This window comes from Corella eumyota, chromosome 4, assembly GCF_963082875.1.
Source record: "Corella eumyota chromosome 4, kaCorEumy4.1, whole genome shotgun sequence".
NCBI lineage: Eukaryota > Metazoa > Chordata > Ascidiacea > Phlebobranchia > Corellidae > Corella > Corella eumyota.
The window spans coordinates 10,343,584-10,361,363 of NC_137493.1; the positions used below are offsets into that span (position 1 = coordinate 10,343,584).

General features: G+C 33.4%; 2 protein-coding genes across 2 annotated transcripts; one reads left to right on the forward strand and one right to left on the reverse strand.

Moving 5' to 3' along the window:
• Position 1: 1 nt before the first annotated feature.
• On the reverse strand, positions 2–3,652 carry LOC145751495 (uncharacterized). The gene has a single exon (XM_082567667.1). The coding sequence runs from the start codon at positions 3,559–3,561 to the stop codon at positions 865–867; it is 2,697 nt and encodes an 898-aa protein (XP_082423793.1). The 5' UTR covers positions 3,562–3,652; the 3' UTR covers positions 2–864.
• Positions 3,653–7,457: 3,805 nt separating this feature from the next.
• On the forward strand, positions 7,458–11,505 carry LOC145750803 (uncharacterized). Its single transcript, XM_082566880.1, has 2 exons — positions 7,458–9,048; positions 9,092–11,505. Exons 1-2 carry the CDS (start codon positions 7,458–7,460, stop codon positions 11,503–11,505), a joined length of 4,005 nt encoding a protein of 1,334 aa, XP_082423006.1.
• Positions 11,506–17,780: the final 6,275 nt, after the last annotated feature.

The window sequence follows — 17,780 nt, forward strand, 5'->3', positions numbered from 1 at the left end:
GAAAACAATAAGCAAACGATGAATTTATAGTGATTTAATCACTTTAAACATGGCAAAGTTAATGAATATAAAATTTTGATAATATTAAGTTATATACAAACTGGAAAAAATTATAAAGAAATAAAAATGTTAGGGTTGTATTACTGTATATAAACTAAATTGCAGAAAGTGAAGTTTATCAATATGATAAACTTATTTATAAGCCATAACAGTTATAAAGCAATGCCCTTTTTCTAAATTACAACATAAAACAAATAATTTTAAATATTAATACTTAAAATAGCACCTAACTAGTGAGTTTGGTTAAAGCAGATTTTGATGGCAACATTTTAAAACAAAAAATAAGATCCTTATGACAGTTTTACCAATAAATCCTACATTAAGTCAATTTATACATTTTTTTTAGATTTACTATAAATACTAAAGAATAAATATATGTCAAAACAAAACTGTATAGTTAGGCAAAAAAAAAATTTGAAAAAAAAAACAAATTTACTTTACCAAACAAATTGGTAAAATAAAATAACACATTTAAAACAGACAAACAAACAAATATTTAATTAAATTTGGGTAATAAAGATTACCTACATTTTTTAAGCTAGTTCAATGATTGACTAACAACTAGTTTTTTAAGCTAATTACAGTTCTTAATAATGCCTTGATATTGCTTTAAAATAAATGCAAAATTTAAATCAACTAAATTTAATAATCAAGAGAGGCAGCTGCAATAATGGGTCTGATGTTACAATTTTTTTTGGAAAAAATTCACAAAAAACATTTAACTTATATACTATAATAGTTTGAACCTTAAATACCAAAACAACACAAGGTTAACATTTGTTTTACATTTTTTATAGAATATTTTTACAATAAAAATTGGGATATTCTTGATATTAAGTTGGTTATACTTTCCTTATCATTAAAATCTTCAGTTAAGTTCACTAACTTAAGTTTGTTCACAGTGGTTATTTTAATTACACCATTAAACTCGAAACATCGAAGTGCACATTTAACAGTGTCACTGGATGCACATTCCGGTCTCACAGCAGTATTTGAATGAACCCGATCTCGTAAAGCATGCAGAATACTTTCTTTCAGCAGTACTTCAGAGACTTGCGTGTCACTTCTTATTAGGTTAAATAATTGCGAAGCAGCAACTACATAACACTCAACAAAGGAAGCTAATATTGATTGCCTTTCTATTAGAGCTAGCGTCTCCGATAAATTTATTTTAAGCCATTGTTCTCCCTCATTTCCCGAATTTTCAATGTCATGAAAACAAATATCTTGCAAATTTTCAGCATGTTTTGTAGTGGCACTTTTTCCGTATTCATTGCAAGTCAAACAACCATTCAAGATTAAAGTATCAATTGCTTGATTGGCAACAACCTTTAAATCATCAGTTACATCACACAAGATTAAATCAATTTGTAAAATATCTACGAGTTCCAACATTTTATCAAGTAACATAGATCTAAAAAATGATTTCTGCAAAGACACAGGTAATTCATCTAGATTAAGAGCAAGTAAATTTTCTTGTAATGCAAAAATTTTTTCAAATGTAGAAAAATGAAATTTGGTTACTGCATTTACAGCTAATGCAGCTACGGATTCCAAGGCAAAAACAGGAGTCAGTGCATTTGCATAATAAGCTATATCAAATACATTTGGAATCGCCAGACAAGGTGTTAAAAATAACTTAACATCTGACTTTTTACCATAATCTTTAGTATCTTCTTCCAAATCATCACTGTCTACAAGGAATAAATCATCGGCAGTAGTTGCTTCTGAAGCATCAGATAACTTTTCCTCAGATAACTGTTCTTTTTCGAAAATACCAGATTCCGACAATTTCATATAATCACCAGTTTTAATACGATCATTTGAAAAAAAGTCTTCATCTTCCATCGTTAAAGATTCTTTCCCCGAGTCATTGGAGTTGTGCTCAAGAGATTTAAAACTAGATTCATCTTCCAATGGAGCAATGTGGTCTGTCATTAATTTATAATTTGAAGAAACAACATTACAGGAGATTGATTTGCATTCAAGCTGTACCAAAGAACTTCCAAGTAGATTTACGGCATGAAGAACAACTTCATTTAAATCACCACTAAAGCCAACATCAATTTTTCTCGTTAGTAGTTCAGTAATAATATGTTGAAAAGAATCGGTTAAAACAGACATAGAGACACCATTTCTCCATTTATGTAATAAAAGAAATGCAACGATGTTTGTTGACATTATAACTTTACATTTTAAGCTACTATAAACAATATGTTCACCCAACAATGTGATCACTTCTCTAGATAAGCTATTTTCTTTATTACAACCATAAACTGATAAAGATTGAGATGACGATTGAATCAAAATGTTGTTATAGTTGCTGATTTCCTGTTCATTTTCTTGCAATTGATCTACTTTCACTTGGTCATATAATGATCGGGAACTTGAAATAGAAAGGGTCATATTGGAAAAATTACAAGCAGGTGAAGACCTAATATGTTCTAAAGTCTTTTTTAATGATTGTGGTGCTCCAAAATTCACATGGATATGTCCATAGTACCCACTAAAAATTATTCTTGCTATTTTTGCCAAAGAAGACAAAAAAGACTCCGCAACTTTAGGTTGTCCAAGTAATTCATTACTAAAACTACCCTCCAATAATTTTTCGTAACTTACACAAACTGGTACCATAACAATATCCGAAACAAAACCTTTTTCTATTGCTTCCACTGCAACAGACAACAATCCTGTTTTAGGTTGATTTGGCAAACCACTTCGAGTTCTAGTCCCTTCAATGAAGATCTCCAGACTTTGATTTTGTTTTAACAACTCAGTTACATAAGAATGCAAAACAGCTCGATAAATATAATCTTTTTTAGCACCACTATCAATTTTTCGTCGGATAAAAAAGCCGCCAACGCGGCGCATTACATCACTAAAGATTGGAACTCGCAGATTACCACCACTAGCTACAAAGGGAGAGCGAATATTGTTATGATATGATAACAAAGACAATAAGATATAATCAAGGTGACTAAAGTGTAATGGAAAATAAATGATGGGTTCTTCACACTTAGATAAAGCTCTTAACATGTTAAGTTGTGCTTGGTGCAAATGAACAGATGAAGTAAGTTGTCTCAATAGTGTAATAAATAACCACCCGCAAAACTTTAATGCCTTTGAAGAAACTGTTGCTATCATTTCATTAAACATTTCAACAGCTTTCCTTTGCAGGTTTTCTTCAAGGTTTCTCTCACTTTCAATGTTTAAATCTAAATTTCCATTTTCCTCTTCCTCAAACAAAGTCTTTTGAATCGCATGATGCAATCTTTCATCCGCTAAAATTTTGTTTTTTATTGTAGAAATACTTGGATATCCATGGTCAGTGTTTTTCGATAAGACTGTGTAATTGTAGTACAATGTTCTTGAAATAAATCCCATTTCCTTTAAACCAGGAATATGCAATAAATTAACACTTTGATTATTTTCAAAACATTCTTCATTGAAATCCTTAATTTGAGGTTGTAGCTTGTCAGTATTCCATTGTCCATAATACATTGGCGGTCGCTTAACCCCAAATTGCAACACTGAAGAATCATATTTTAGTTTATATCCATTTAAATTTGCTTTTTGTGTAGAGGAGCAGTACCCACTCATATTCAGCATATTGTTTAACTCTTTAAAACTAAATTAAATCAGTAAATGTATATATATATATATATATATATATATATATATATACCATCCGTTAACATCTTATATTAATAAAAAAAACATATAAATTTTATTTCTTTAAAAAAATAAAGTTTTTACATTTATAGGTAAAGCTGACCGTTAGACCATGCTTATCAAAAAAATGTGATTTAAAGGGCGGAGTGCAAAATCGGAACGTGGAGTTTTTCTTTTTACTAGTAACTGCCAGCCTGTTATGTTTCCACAAAGTCACTAAACCATGTATATCCTATTCCTAAAAAAATATTTTTATGTGTTTTGTAAAAATGTTTGATTCGAGTGTTTTGTAAAACAACGCAACGGAATAAAAATTAAACAATATTTTAATTTAAAAACTGTTAAGCATATATTGTAAGGCATTTCGCAAACAATAGCGTACGGGTTTTTGTGTTTATTGCTAGTAGCGCTAGACTCAAACTTTAAGTAAGCGAGTGCTTACAGACTATTGTATGTGTATTATGGTATGGTAAAACAAAAAATTTGGTTGTTTTTATATGTTCGAGAACGTAGATGTTTTCTTTTTTGTTTAATTTTTCTTATTGTTCTGTGAAAACCATAACTTCTGGTTTAAATCTGTAACTTCTGGTTTAAATCTGAAAAAAACTTATATTGTATTTTAAATGCTATGCGAAGTGCTTCTCTACAGCTTTACTAAAATAACAAATATACTTATAACTTTAATTTAGCGGTTATTGCAAAACGTAATTTTTTATTTATGAACAAAGAATTTGGAGAACATTTAAATAATTAAATTGAACGATAGAAAACAAAGATTGATTGTTTATTAACTAAACTCAATTATAACTTGAGTTTTTAAACACAGATTTGTAAATTTTCAAATAACATGATATTGTAAATGTTAAATATGCGTTTTATATTTGTTACATTTGGCAACCCTGAGGTTTTATAATCAGCCGTGCGTTTCACTTGATTGAAAGGTTTTTTAATACTTACCGTAATTTCATGGCTATTATTTTTATCGTTATGAATCTAGACTGATAGGCTATTTAAAAGTGATTTAAAGTGTTATATGTAATTACTACCTTTCCTACTGTGAAACTATTTGGAGTAGTGAACTGATACGTACGTTTTTTGATCCATAATTCGGGCTTGTGAATTTTCGGGTAATTACATTTTGCATTATTATTAAGTTATTTTGTGTTTATGTTTTGTACTAAATGTCTCTTTTACCTTTATCAGGAACTTATTGGGTAGTTTTATCGTCTGTGCCGTATATTTTCATGAGCCAATATCTGCCATTTATTAGGTATTTATGCCTTTTATTGTTAATGTGCCTAATAGGGCTTTGCTATTACAGCCTTTTTCTTTACCTTACCTTTTCAATTGCTAATTACAGATTGCTTGAATTAACCACGATTACACAAGTTGACCTTTGTATCCATTGTATAAGTGGCTTGCTAAACGTGTCGGTAAGATGTGTTTTGACTTCGATATTCTCTGTATTATGTTTTTATTATGTGGTAACAATTAGTTATATTGTGATCGCTTATTTTTCTATAGCATTATTGACTATAGCTGATTTATTTTTTGTAGAAACTGTCAATGAACGAATGTGTTTGTGTGTGAACGAAATAAAATTGTTCATTCATGTGTGCGACTAAAAGCGGGGTCAACTTTAATAAAGCAAGAATAGTTCAATCAGTACAAATAGTCTTATGCTAAATACCCTCAGTGCATGGCCACTTAGCACTAGAAGAGAGGGCATTTAACATCGTTTCGACACGAGCATTTAAAATTTTTTGTTTATCTGCTCGTTCTGAGTAATCAATTAAAATCATGACTGAACAAGAACAGTTTGACAGTGCTGCCGCCATGGGCAGGCTTAAGGGACTATATACTCGGGCTGAGAGTATTATGCTAAAACCTGAAGGAAAAAGAGATCTAGAGTTGCTGTTACCTGAAATTGACAAAGCATACCAGGATTTTTGCGAGCTCTGTGTTGATTTAGATGAATCTGCTGTAGTGCCAGGCAGCGAGTTGCGAGTTGTAGATTGGGCAACTGCAAAATCTGAGTTTGATACACGAGTGAGTGAGTGGCTCGAGCAGTGTCAAACCCAATTGAGAGAGCTTACCAGTGCAACCCCTGGTCCTTCTGGATTGGTACACCACTCGCAAAGTGGGGGGAGTCACGTTTCATCTAGTTCATCATCAAAGGCAAGAGCTGCTGAGCTTCGTTTAACAAAATTAAAGTTGAAGGCTGAAAATGAACGGAGAGAAGAGCGTGCTCGAAGGGAAAAATATGAAAGAGAAGTTAAGCTTAAGGAAGAAGAAGAACTTGCTCAGGAAAAAGCTCAGAGGGCACGAGAAGAAGCTCAGAAAGCACGTGAAGAGGCTGATAAAACTGTTAGAAAATCTCATGTAAAGGCTCAAAGAGAAGCTTGGCAGAGCAAAGGGACATTGAAGAGCGTAACGAACAGAAAAGGCAGCTTCAGTTACAGGAAGCGGAAAATGAATATTTAGACGAGTTGTCGAATGCTTCTGGTAGCATAAGATGTGATGTTGTTTCAAAGAAGAATGTGGTAGATGTGCCTGCTTCTGTAAAAGAAATGACCTACCAAATGAAGGTCGAGCCAAGTTTATCTTTTTTGCAGTCCAAGAAAGATGTTGTAAGGGACAATTTAAATGAGAATTTCTATGAGCCTGTTTCACCTCATGGATTAGATGAGAAGAAAAGGTTGCGAGAAGAAGTTCAAGTAAATTGGTCACCACCACAAGTCACAAAAGGGCGTTGCAAGGAAGAATTTGGTGAGAGGTTTTTGCCAAAACCAAAGTTAGAAATGTTTAATGGAGATCCTCTGGAATACCGTACCTTTATAATGAAGTTTGATGTTCATATTGCTGTTAATGTAAATAGTGATGCTCTTAGGCTTGTGTACCTAATGCAGCACTGCAGTGAAGAAGTAAGAAGTAAGAAGTGGGATTAAGCACTTTGTTGATGAGCCTAATGATGGGTATGTTAAAGCAAGGAGATACATGGAAAATGAATATGGGGCACCACATCGTATTGCATGTGCATGTGAATCAAGCCTGCTTACAAACCCAAATGTGCCAAGAAATAATCCAAAGGCACTTAGAGACTTTGCTATAAAAGTTAAAAAATGTGTAACTGCCCTACAGAATTACAAATACGCTACAGTATTAGACTCAGTGTAGTTTATTACTTCCATTGCCAAGAAACTGCCAGAACCACTACAAGCTCAGTGGGTTGCATATTCTGCCAGGATTGAAAAACGAGATGGCAGGTATGCCATGTTCGAATGTTTTAATGAATTTGTTGGAGAGGCTGCCGATGTTGCCAATTCAACATTTGGTCGATCAATGTTGTTATCCACAACATCCAGGAAGTCGAATGATGCTGTTGTAAGATCGACAGTGCGAGTTCACAATGTAATGGTTTCAGATTCCGGAAAGAAAATTGGTTCAAATGTTGCTAGTTCATTGAAAGCTAACAGCAGGACATGTCATTATTGTTCAAAAGAACATTATTTGAGCCAGTGCAATAGTTTCATTGACTTGAGTCCGGAAGATCGGAGGGACTTTGTTCGTAAAAAACGTTTGTGTTTCAGTTGCTTTAGTTCCTTACATTTTCAAGGGGATTGTACGAAGAAGAAGGCATGTGCTGAACCAGGCATCATAGGTTGCTGCATCTGTTTAGCCAAAGGCCCTCTCGAAGTGATGCTAAAGAGGTTACAGCAAACACCATGATTGTCCGAGGGGTAGCATGTTATTTAAATGTGGTTCCTGTGACTTTATCTTATGGTGAGAAACGCTTTAGCACCTATGCTCTAATTGATTCAGGGTCCACTGGGACCTTTTGTTTGCGTGAGGTTGCGGACAACCTTGGTTTAACAGGAAAGGCAGTGGAGATCATGCTGTCCTCATTTTTTGGGAGAGAAAGAAGGAAAACCTATTCCTATTCATTTACTGTGCAACCTTTCAAGGAGCAATTGCCAGTTTATCATGTTAAGGAGGTAATGTTGACCGATGTTATACCTGCAAAACCTAACAACCTTTCAGAGGCAAAGAGTAATTATGCATATTTGCGTGACTTTGAATTTAAGCATATTGAAGGGGGAAGAGTAACAATGTTAATTGGTACAAATGTTCCTGCTATACACATATGCGAAGTTTTGGCTCAAGGTGTAAGCCAAGAGGATCCTATGGTGGTTAAAACTCCGCTAGGGATATCGTTGCTGGGTGGTAGATCGAACACGCTTTCAATGCAGGCGAATAATGCTGTGCTGGAAGAACTGGAGTCTAAAGTCATGTGCCCAGATGAAAGTTTTAATGTTGTGGCGGAAATAGGAAGAAATCAATCACGGGAAGATCGAAAGGTTTTTAAGGGTTTAGTAAATTCAGTGAAACTGAAAGATGGTCATTACTGTTTACCATTGCCTTGGCGTAATGATGAAGTTGTTTTGCCGGACAACAAGGTTTCTGCTCTCAGTCGTCTAAAATCTCTGGCCCGACGATTTTATAAGGATGACAAGTTAAAGAGAAAGTATGTGGAGAAGATGCAGCTTTACATTGATAGCAGGCATGCAGAAGTCGTTCCTGATGATGAGCTTCAGAATGCTAATCGGATATGGTATCTTCCACATCATCCAGTAGTGAACCCGCACAAACCAGAGAAGCTTAGAATAGTTTTTGACTGTGCGGCAGTGTGCCACGGTGTATCGTTAAATGATGAACTTATGCAAGGACCGGACTTGATAAATTCTTTAGTTGGCGTGCTGTTGAGGTTTCGTCGTGATAGAATTGCTATTGCTGGTGACATTCGCCAAATGTTTCACCAGGTCTGTGTAAACAAGGAAGATTGTGATGTGTTTCGCTTTCTTTGGTGGCCGAATGGGGACATTAGCAAGGAGCCAGTCCCTCATCGTATGTTGGTGCATATATTTGGAAGCAGAAGCTCACCCTGTATAGCAGCTTTCAGTTTGTTGCAGAGCGCAAAGGATTTCGGCTCACTTTATAAACATGATGTAGCTGATGCTGTGAGGCATAGCTTTTATGTCGATGATTGTCTGATTTCGATGAAGGACGAGAACGAGGCAATACAACTTGTTAAAGGGTTAAGAGAAATGCTTCAACGTGCTGGGTTTGAGTTAACCAAGTTCATATCGAATAGTTCTTCAGTGTTGAATTCCATTCCAGTGGATGATAGAGTAACTAGTCCTAGTGAACGGGAGCTAGAGCATGATATGAATGAAAGAATCCTTGGAGTGAACTGGAATGTTCAGGATGATGCCTTTAAGTTCAAGGTTCAGTTAAAGGAGAACAGCTACACATGTCGTGGAATTTTATCAACAATTAAACTCACTGTTTGATCCGTTAGGCTTTGTGGCGCCTGTGACGTTGGAAGCAAAAATTATTTTGCGGGATCTTGTGGATCAGAACCTTGGATGGGACGACCCGATTGGTGAGCAAGAAGCTACAAGATGGGAAAAATGGCTTCTTCAATTACCCAATTTAGATAAAGTTAGTCTGGAACGGTGTGTTAAACCAAATAATGGCATAGAAGTTGCCAGGCGGGAGCTACATGTTTTCTCTGATGCCTCTAGTGATGGTTATGGCGCTGTGTCTTATCTCAGGTTGATTGATGTTGAGGGAAATGTGTTCTGTTCATTTCTAATGGGAAAGTCTTACTTAGCACAGCGCAATGTGCTAACAATTCCACGCTTGGAGTTAATGGCTGCTGTGGTTGCTGCTCGAATGCACAGTTTTCTGAAACGTGAGATGAAATTAGACGACTATGATACAACCTTTTGGTGTGACTCACAAGCGGTGTTACATTGCATTCGTAACAACAAGAAAAGATTCAAGATATTTTTCGCTCACCGGTTAAGTGAAATTGAAGAGACAACTGACATAAATGCATGGAGATTTGTGCCAGGAAAGCTGAACCCGGCAGATCAAGCATCTCGTGGCATGACAGCTGTGTCATTTCTTAAGTCAGGAATCTGGTTGTCTGGCCCATCATTCTTAAAGCTTAGTTCAGATGCTTGGCCTGAAAGAATGGCAAGTACAGTTGATGCATTGAATGATAGTGGTGTCATTAGATCTGAAGTTTTATGTCAAGTGGGGGTTGAGCTGTTGGCTCCTATGGATTGTTTGATCAACCGTTACTCTTCTTTGCATGCTCTGTTGAAGTCTACAGTGTGGTTGACTAGAGCCTGCCAATTTCTGTTGGATCGTTGTCATGAAAGAAGAGCCGGTTTAATAAATTTGAGTTCAATTTCTAAGCTGGAGCTGGATAAAGCTGAGCTTTCACTGGTGAAGTATGTTCAACGTCGATGTTACTCTGCCATGATGAACAGAGATATCAAGATTCGAGATGCAAAGACTATGCCTTTGTCTTTGAGAAAGTGTTCTCCAATAATACAAGATGGGGTTATTCGAGTAGGGGGTAGACTGGATTCAGCTCCAATCCCTTATGAACAAAGGCACCCTGCTATTCTTCCTAGAGACTCAAATTTGACAAGGCTTATTGTCATGAAATACCATTGTGAGACCGGCCACGCTGGATTGAATCACACTGGCTGTGCTTTATGTCAAAGATACTGGGTTGAAAATGGCAGTTCTGCCATTCGCTACGTCTTAGATAACTGCCTTCATTGTCGTAGGAGGTTTGGTAGGCCTGGGCAGCAGTACATGGCGGATTTGCCGCCTGCGAGAGTGCAAGTGGATGAACCACCTTTCACCCATACGGGAGTTGATTGTTTTGGTCCCATTGCGGTTCAAAGGGGACGCAGTTCAATTAAACGATGGGGAGTCATATTTACGTGTATGACGTCACGTGCAATACATTTGGAAGTCGCCTATGATCTGACAACGGATTCCTTTATTATGTGTTTTCGTCGTTTTATGCTAAGAAGGGGTTCTGTATCGCATATGTATTCCGATAATGGTACGAATTTTGTTGGAGCTGAAAGAGTGTTACGAGAAGCTGTTGCATCTTGGAACAAGATGTTTGGTGGCAAAGAGTATGAACAAAGTCATTTGATTTGGCACTTTAACCCACCTGGAGCCAGCCACTTTGGTGGAGCTTGGGAGAGGCTTATTCGGTCTGTACGACGTGTTTTGACATCCACACAAATAGGAAAATCACATACTGATGAGACGTTGTCATCTTTGTTTGTGGAAGTGGAAGCAATTATCAATTCAAGGCCACTTACTCCAGTTTCGTTTGTGCCGGGAAGTCAAAAACCGATAACTCCCAATGATCTGCTGATGGTAAATCCAGACAGAAATTTGCCAATAGTTTGTTCCTCCGAGAAGGATTCCTATGCTGTGCAACGGTGGAAGCAAATACAATTTTTAGCTGATAATTTCTGGAAAAGGTTTGTTAGTGAATACTTAGCTACAATAAATCATCGAAGCAAGTGGCTTTTTGGACGAAGAAATTTTCAATACAATGATATTGTTCTGGTAATCGACAACACGATGCCGCGTTCGCAGTGGCCACTAGGTAGAGTGGTAGAAGTCTATCCTGACAAACATGGTGTTGTACGAGCAGTTCAGTTACGAACGCAAAATTCCTACATAAAAGGGCCTATTGCAAAGCTGTGCCTTCTGGCCGAGTCCAAGAAGGGTGTTTCCTGTGATCGAGGAGCAGCGGAAGATGATGATAGCAGTGAGGGCGACTGCCCTGATGATAATCCTAGAGTTCGAGTCGAGATTCTGGTAAACGAGGATCCAGAGGAGGTTCAGAAAGAGAACAGTCCCAGTAAAGGGGCTGAGTCGCTTTAAAGCGGCGCTGAATGACTTTTGTGTTTAAACGCATATGTGTTTTTGTAAATATGTACTCCTTTCTTTCGTTCATATTTGGGGGGAGTGTTAAATATGCGTTTTATATTTGTTACATTTGGCAACCCTGAGGTTTTATAATCAGCCGTGCGTTTCACTTGATTGAAAGGTTTTTTAATACTTACCGTAATTTCATGGCTATTATTTTTATCGTTATGAATCTAGACTGATAGGCTATTTAAAAGTGATTTAAAGTGTTATATGTAATTACTACCTTTCCTACTGTGAAACTATTTGGAGTAGTGAACTGATACGTACGTTTTTTGATCCATAATTCGGGCTTGTGAATTTTCGGGTAATTACATTTTGCATTATTATTAAGTTATTTTGTGTTTATGTTTTGTACTAAATGTCTCTTTTACCTTTATCAGGAACTTATTGGGTAGTTTTATCATCTGTGCCGTATATTTTCATGAGCCAATATCTGCCATTTCTTAGGTATTTATGCCTTTTATTGTTAATGTGCCTAATAGGGCTTTGCTATTACAACCTTTTTCTTTACCTTACCTTTTCAATTGCTAATTACAGATTGCTTGAATTAACCACGATTACACAAGTTGACCTTTGTATCCATTGTATAAGTGGCTTGCTAAACGTGTCGGTAAGATGTGTTTTGACTTCGATATTCTCTGTATTATGTTTTTATTATGTGGTAACAATTAGTTATATTGTGATCGCTTATTTTTCTATAGCATTATTGACTATAGCTGATTTATTTTTTGTAGAAACTGTCAATGAACGAATGTGTTTGTGTGTGAACGAAATAAAATTGTTCATTCATGTGTGCGACTAAAAGCGGGGTCAACTTTAATAAAGCAAGAATAGTTCAATCAGTACAAATAGTCTTATGCTAAATACCCTCAGTGCATGGCCACTTAGCACTAGAAGAGAGGGCATTTAACAGTAAAAGTAAAATTATGTTTCACGATATTTTCAAGGATTATTCACGACATTTGATGGTAAAGCAAAGTAGAAAAAGTAATAAGAACAACTTTTTTTACATTATAATCAAATTAACAATAAATATTAACAGATTTATTTAATATTTGTTATTATAGGTTCAGAAAACTCATATTTTGTTCACTTTTTTGAAGATATTTTGTTGTTGGGTACGTTGTTCTCCACAAAATATAAAAAAAAATTTGGAGTGCCATGAAACGTAAGTTGTTAAAACCTCCAATTTGTGACGTCATGGATAACACGTATTTCAAATTAATACAATAGTTTCCTTTTCCGTTTGATAATTTTTTATTGTTTTGTTCACACTTATTTTAAATTTGAAGTGTTAAGAATCTTGCTAACTTATTTTATATTAGGTTTGGTTTTAATTTGTTTCTCTTCAAGTGGGTATTTTACTTCTAAATTTTTTGCATAGTGCGATTTAAAAACATTTGGAATTACTATTTTTTATGATTATCCGTTCAAGCAAAATTCTAATTACCATTTAATCTACCTAATAAAAATATATTTTCTGATCGCGTTGATTGACTGATTATTACATGGATCGAAAAATGGAAAGGGTCGGATGTGTTAATGGGTAATCTAAATAGGTGAGGGTTAGGGTAAGGGTTTAATTTATGCAAATTTTTGTTTAATTAAATATCCGTTAAATATGCATTCGAATTATGTAATATCTAATTAATATATATTCGATTCAGTTAACAAAACTCGATCCATTTATTCGTTTGATCCGTCAAATATATCTTTTCGTAAGGTGAATCAAGTGCGATTCCAAAATTTTCTGCTACTTTTAGCCTCTCACACACATAAATGATTTTTATATGTTGAAAACCCATAAGATGAAATCCGGCCACGCCCGAAATACCAAAATTCGGGCATATTAACAAAAAACGAAATTTAAAAAAATGTGATACTACCATAGTATGCAAAGGTGGGTGCCAAACTGTTAGCCTGCTAATCGTTGATTAACGAAGTTAACTTTTGCTTCAAAATTTAGCTTTGAAGTTAACTTTAAAAATTATTATCGGACCTCTTAACTTTCGTTAAATTGTGCTTCCTTTAATATAAGTTCGTTATCTAATTTTTTTTTTAAATTTAGGTTTAATAAATGCTAGGAATTACCGCCTTTTTACTGTGTAACACCATCAAATGTAATATTACACGCCCCTTTCTTTCAAGCTAAAGTCATAAGACATTAGATTAAATTGTTGAGTCTTATGACTTTAGTTTCTTTTTTTTATTTCTTTCTGTAAGGAAAGGGTATATTTCAAAATAACGGTTTAGGTGTTATTTTAAGAAGGTGATTAGCGAATAAATTATAATTTTATATTATTATAACATTATTACAGTAGTTGATTTATGTTTATCAATACTACATATAACTACCTTACTTTTAGGTTACAATATATTAATATAATAAGAAGATTCATGTTTATCATAATTCATATTTTTAATATTTATAAAATAAACATGTAATATTTTGAATTTAAGTTATTGTTTTTCAAATTTTTACTGTATTTTATTTTTTAATTTTAGTTTTGTTTATAATTATGTTTATTCTCTAATTATTTTTTCGTTTTCTTGCGAAAAAATAATTTTTATTCTTATGGTTCGAAATCTTAGATTTCGAACCATATTGTTATTGTCAGTATTATTATAGTTCGAAATCTTCGATTTCGAAACATATTGTTATCGTCAGTATTATTATTATTATTATTACTATTCTTTTTCAGTGTTCGCGCAATAACTCTTTTTTTAAAAGTGCTAGAGGTTTGAATTTTTTACACATTGTTAGTTATCTTAAATGAAAGCTCAAGTTCGTTTATCAAGTTTTGGCGATCGTTAGTTACGAAATAATCGCTTGTTTTTTGAATTGATCCCTTTATATATTGGTTCAAAATTTTTTGAACTAGCGTTTGTGGTGCGCACGTACGATGGGGGGTATAGAAAAACACTGTCGACCCTATTGCGACAATGGATTAAAATGCAGCTAATAAGGCAGTCACTCAAGTAGTTGTTGTAAAATATGGCTTTATTTTGTTTATTGAGTTTAATGATCAATAATTAGTAAATCATATTATGTTTACTTTAATTTTAAATCTATCGCATTCGGTGAAAAATATATTTTTTTAAATTCTCTTGCTTTTGCATATTTGTACTCTAAGGGAGTTATATATAGTTCGATTATTAATGTAATGTAATCATTTATTAGAAATTAATTTTTATTAACTATATCGCACGACACATGAAATATTACCACCGCTGCTGGGAAAGTTTTCGCGCAATAACTTTTTTTTAAAGTAATACAGGATTGAAATTTTTACGCATTGGTAACTATCGTAAATGACTGCTTAAATTTGTTCATCTAGTTTTGGTAATCGACATTTGCGAAATAATCGCTTGTTTATTGAATCGATCGCTTATATAGCTTCAAAATATTTTAAACCAGCATTTGTAATGCATTCGTACGATCGGAACCTTAACTGCAATATTGTGTTAAAATGCAGATAATAATCAGACACTCCAATTTTAGTTAAAAACGTGGCTTTAATTCATATATATAGTTAAGTTATCAATTATTAGTAAATCTGTACATATCTATTGAATAATAAATTTATCGCACTCTGTTTTATAAATTGTGGGTCATCGTGAAAAATCAAAGTTTTAAATTTTCGTGCTTCTGCATATTTAGGCGCTTTATTACATTATATAACATTTAATTAATTTTGCTTATAAATGTCGTGTAATCATTTATTAGTATTTGATATTTATTAAATATATCGAACGTGTAAAATATCATCACCGCTAAAAGATGTTAAAGTGTGTTAAAAATTTTAGTTAATGGTTTGCCAGTGTCAATAATCAAATCATCTTTAAAGATTTCGAACCATTATTTATTTGTCAAATAAATCTAGTTATTATTATTATTATGGTTCGAAATCTCCGATTTCGAAACATATTGTTATCGTCAGTATTATTATTATTATTATGGTTCGAAATCTTCGATTTCGAAACATATTGCTATCGTCAGTATTATTATTATTATTATTATTATTATTATTATTACTATTCTTTTTCAGTGTTCGCGCAATAACTCTTTTTTTAAAAGTGCTAAAGGATTAAAATTTTTACACATTGTTAGTTATCATAGATTGAAAGCTCAAGTTCGTTTATCAAGTTTTGGCGATCGTTTTTACGAAATAATCGCTTGTTTATTGAATTGATCGCTTTTTATATTGGTTCAAATTTTTTTAAACTAGCGTTTGTGGTGCGCACGTAAGATCAGGGATATAGAAAAATACTTGCGACCCTATCGCAACAAGGGATTAAAACGCAGCTAATAAGGCAGTCACCAAAGTAATTGATGCAAAATATGGCTTAAAGTTGTTTGTTAAGTTAAATGATCAATAATTAGTAATTTATGTAATTTTTACTTTAATTTTAAATCTATCGCATTCAGTGAGAAAAATATTGTTTTAAATTCTCGTGCTTCTGCATAATTGTACGCTCAAAAGTTATATATAATTTGATTAACAATGTTATGTAATTATTTATTAGAAATTAATTTTTATTAAATATATCGCACGACACGCTAAATATTACCACCGCTGAAAAAGCTTTTCGCGCAATAACTCTTTTTTAAAGTACTACAGGATTGAAATTTTTACGCATTGGTAACTATCGTAAATGACTGCTCCAACTTGTTCATTTAGTTTTGGTAATCGACATTAACGGAATAATTGCTTGTTTATTGAATCGATCGCTTATATTGCATATTGCCTCAAAATATTTTGAACCAGCATTTGTGTCGCAAACGTACGATCAGGACCTTAATTGCGACATTGTGTTAAAAATGCAGTTAATAATCAGACACTCCAATATTAGATAAAAACGTGGCTTCAATTTGTATATGAAGTCAAGTTATCACTTATTAGTAAATCTGTACATATCTATTGAATAATAAATTTATCGCACTCTGTATTAAAAATTTTGGGTCATCACGAAAAATCAGTTTTAAATTTTCGTGCTTCTGCATATTTAGGCGCTTTATTACATTATATAACATCTAATTAATTTGCTTATAAATGTCATGTAATCATTTATTAGTATTTGATATTTATTAAATATATCAAACGTGTAAAATATCATCACCGCTAAAAGATGTTAAAGTGTGTTAAAAAGTTTATTTAATGGTTTGCCTGTGCCAACAATAGAATCATCTTTAAAGAGGTGGTTCGGTCGTAGAGTTTCTTTTTTAATTATGTTGGAATTTTTTCAACTAGCACGAGGATACCATTATTTTAAAAATTTGGCAAGTAGTTTTTGAGATATCGGGTTTTGAAGGTAAATATTGTAAAAAGGGAAAGTCTCAACGCTCGCGAGTCACGTGACGCACGACGTCATCGTCGTAAGATCATATTCTGGGAGACATAGAAAAATGACCTTATTTTGTCCTCTCTGACCCCTTTGTTGTACTTTTTTTAAATTTTTTTTGCAGAAAACAAACTTAACATAAAAAGCAATATTTAGCCATATTATATAAGACATTTTTTACTTTTAAAGTATTTTTAATTAGAGAGGCCGTATTTAAAAAATTTAAACAAATTATGGCTATGCTGTTAATTTTGAAAATTTACCAGCCAAAAACGCTTACAAACTCTTGCAAGAAAAAGACAGGTCAACTAAGTCTTATTAAAGCAAAGTTTACGGTTAACACAGTCTTAGTTTTGTTTAAAATAAAATCACTTCATTGTTTATTAACTAATATTGTCAAATTGTTCAAATTAGCGTATATAGCCTATATAGACTATATATACTTTTATTTCGGTTATACTATAACAATTATTTTAGTTATATTTTTACAAGTGTAAAGCACAAACTAAAGTTAAAAAGGGCAGCAAACACTAATACTTGTTTCCAGGGGTACAAGTACTTACGTATATTGTACGTTATATTAAAAATTGTTTGGAATTATTAATTAAAAAATACATAAAAGATGTTAACCAGAATATTTAGTTTATAGTTTATTAATGTATTATATACTTTATGTGTCTTAACCCATGTGACGTTTAGTGATTAAAACTATTTTTATATGATACCCAACAAAATTGTCGGATATAGTAAGTTTTAAGCAAAACTTATTGTTCTAACAGGTAAACTTAGCTTCAGTAACACTCAGTTGACCTGTCTGTTTCTTGTAAGTGTTTGTCAGCAAATATTGGCCGTTTCTGGCTTGTAAATTTCCAAAATTAACAACA